Source organism: Echinops telfairi, unplaced genomic scaffold (assembly GCF_000313985.2).
Source record: "Echinops telfairi isolate 266 unplaced genomic scaffold, ASM31398v2 ScPeMD7_7417;HRSCAF=8455, whole genome shotgun sequence".
In the NCBI taxonomy this organism is placed as follows: domain Eukaryota; kingdom Metazoa; phylum Chordata; class Mammalia; order Afrosoricida; family Tenrecidae; genus Echinops; species Echinops telfairi.
In genome coordinates this window covers 743,627-745,516 of record NW_022111317.1, presented here as the reverse complement: position 1 = coordinate 745,516, position 1,890 = coordinate 743,627, and the positions used below count along the sequence as shown (strand labels likewise).

The 1,890-nt window shown below is 58.6% G+C and overlaps 1 protein-coding gene across 1 annotated transcript in view; it reads right to left on the bottom strand.

Annotated features, from left to right (window-relative positions):
• Positions 1–1,890, bottom strand: part of LOC105979596 (actin-like) — a 29,703-nt gene that overhangs the window by 8,625 nt on the left and 19,188 nt on the right. The window contains exon 6 of the mRNA XM_013007468.1: positions 337–525. Coding sequence (XP_012862922.1) covers positions 337–525 — 189 coding nt within the window. The remainder of the gene's footprint in view (positions 1–336; positions 526–1,890) is intronic.

Here is a 1,890-nt window from a genome sequence, read left to right as displayed (position 1 = left end):
AGACAGCTGTGAGCCATCAGATTTTCAGGGGCTGATTTTGGGGAGCAGGCAGCCAGGTCTTCCTTCCTGGCCACTCTTGGCCAGGAAGCGCTGGTGAAACCCGTGATCCAGCCTCCATGGCCAACAACAGGCGCGACAGGGCTCAAACCTGCGTCGCTAGCACCCGGGAGTGGGCGATTGATTGGCAAGCACCTGTGGACAGGCACTTCGAGATGAGGCGCCTGTGTGCTGTGAATTGCTGCTCCAGTGGCACCCGCTCTGGGCCACCCTGCTCCTCCACCGCGCCCCGCCCCGTCTCTGTTCCTAGACGGCCAGCCCCGTCCCTCCCAGGCTCACCGAGGACGCCGGGCTTGAAGAGGGCCTCGGGGCACAGGAACCGCTCTCTGCCGACCTGGACCTCCTGGCCGTCGGGCAGCTGGAACGTCTGTTTGAAGGAAGGCGACTGGGCTTTGGCCAGCTCTTTTTCGAAGTCCAAAGCCACGTAGCAGCACTTTTCCTTGAGGTCTTGGGCATAGTCCTTGTCCCCTGTGGGAGAGAGGGGAGGTGACCACAGTCGCACCGAGGGCCAGGGCCGAGCTGACAGAGGGAGCCGTTTTCCAACGATTCGGGGCCTTGAGGTGAGGACCCGGGAGCACCGTCCTCCTCGCTGGTGTCCACCTGCTCGCTCGGACACTCCTGCATCTCCCATGGAAGGAGCCCCGTGTCGCAGCAGCTCCACGCACGGCCAGCAGTGGGAGCCCGGCAGCCAAGCGGCGGGAGAAAGATGAGGCACGCCATGGTGGTCCCTCAAGATTAAAAATCAAAATGCCGTCAAGTGGATAATTCCAACTCACCGTGACTCCCTAGGACAGAATAGACCTGCCCAGGCGGGGAGGTCCCAGGCCGCCCATCTTGGTGGGAGCGGAAAGTCTCAACTTTCATCTGTGGGGCTGCTGGGGGCTTTGACCTGCTAACTGTGTGGTTACAGCAGCCTGATGGACCACCCACGGTACCCAGCCAAACTCGCTGCCATCGAGTCAAAGCAACCCCTGTGGGCTTCCAAGCCTATGACTGTTTAAGGAGGTAGGAAATCCAGACTTTCTCCCTCCAAGCGGCTGGCGGTTTCGAACTGCTGCCTGTGCAGATCTAAGTCCAATGCGTAACCACTGTGCCACCGGGGCTCCAAGGTCTCTACAGATGGTTAGATGCCATTGAGTAGGTCCTGACCATCCCGGTCCTCACAGTGCAGTTGCTCTGCCCGAGTCCATGGTTACAGCCTCGGTGTCCCTCCTTCTCCTTGAGGCCCGTCCTCGTTTTCACTGCCCCTCGGCATCCCCAAGCATGGTGTCCCTTGGAGGCCGGGTGGGGCAGTCCCACTGCCCTCTAAGGTCCCTGTGATTCGGAAGTGACTCCGTGACAATGAGTTTGAGTTGGTTTCGGGTGCCCAGGTGGCATCATGGGTGACGAGTTGGGCCACTGACAGCAAGGTCAGCAGTTTGAAGCAACCGTTGTCAGAGACTGAAAATAATGGTCTCAAACACAGCAACTGGGAGGATGGGGCAGAGCTCCATTCTATTCTTCATAGGGTCTGTGCCCGTCAGGGCTGACTCACAGGCACCTGCAAACCACCGAGCCTCGTGAACACCACAAAGTGCCCTGTTCCCCGATGGACTGACACCCACGGGTTGGACAACACATACTTTGGGGAGATACAATTCCATCTGTGACAACCATCATCATCATCAACCCACTCCGCATCCTTAAGTCTACACAGGGATATTTGTAGAACAAGGACCCCTCGTGGTGCCGCGGCTTAAACACGCAACAGCCAACCAAAAGACTTACCGGTGACCATCTCAGCAGCTGCTCCACCGCAGGAAGACATGGTTATCTGCTTCCATGGCAATGACA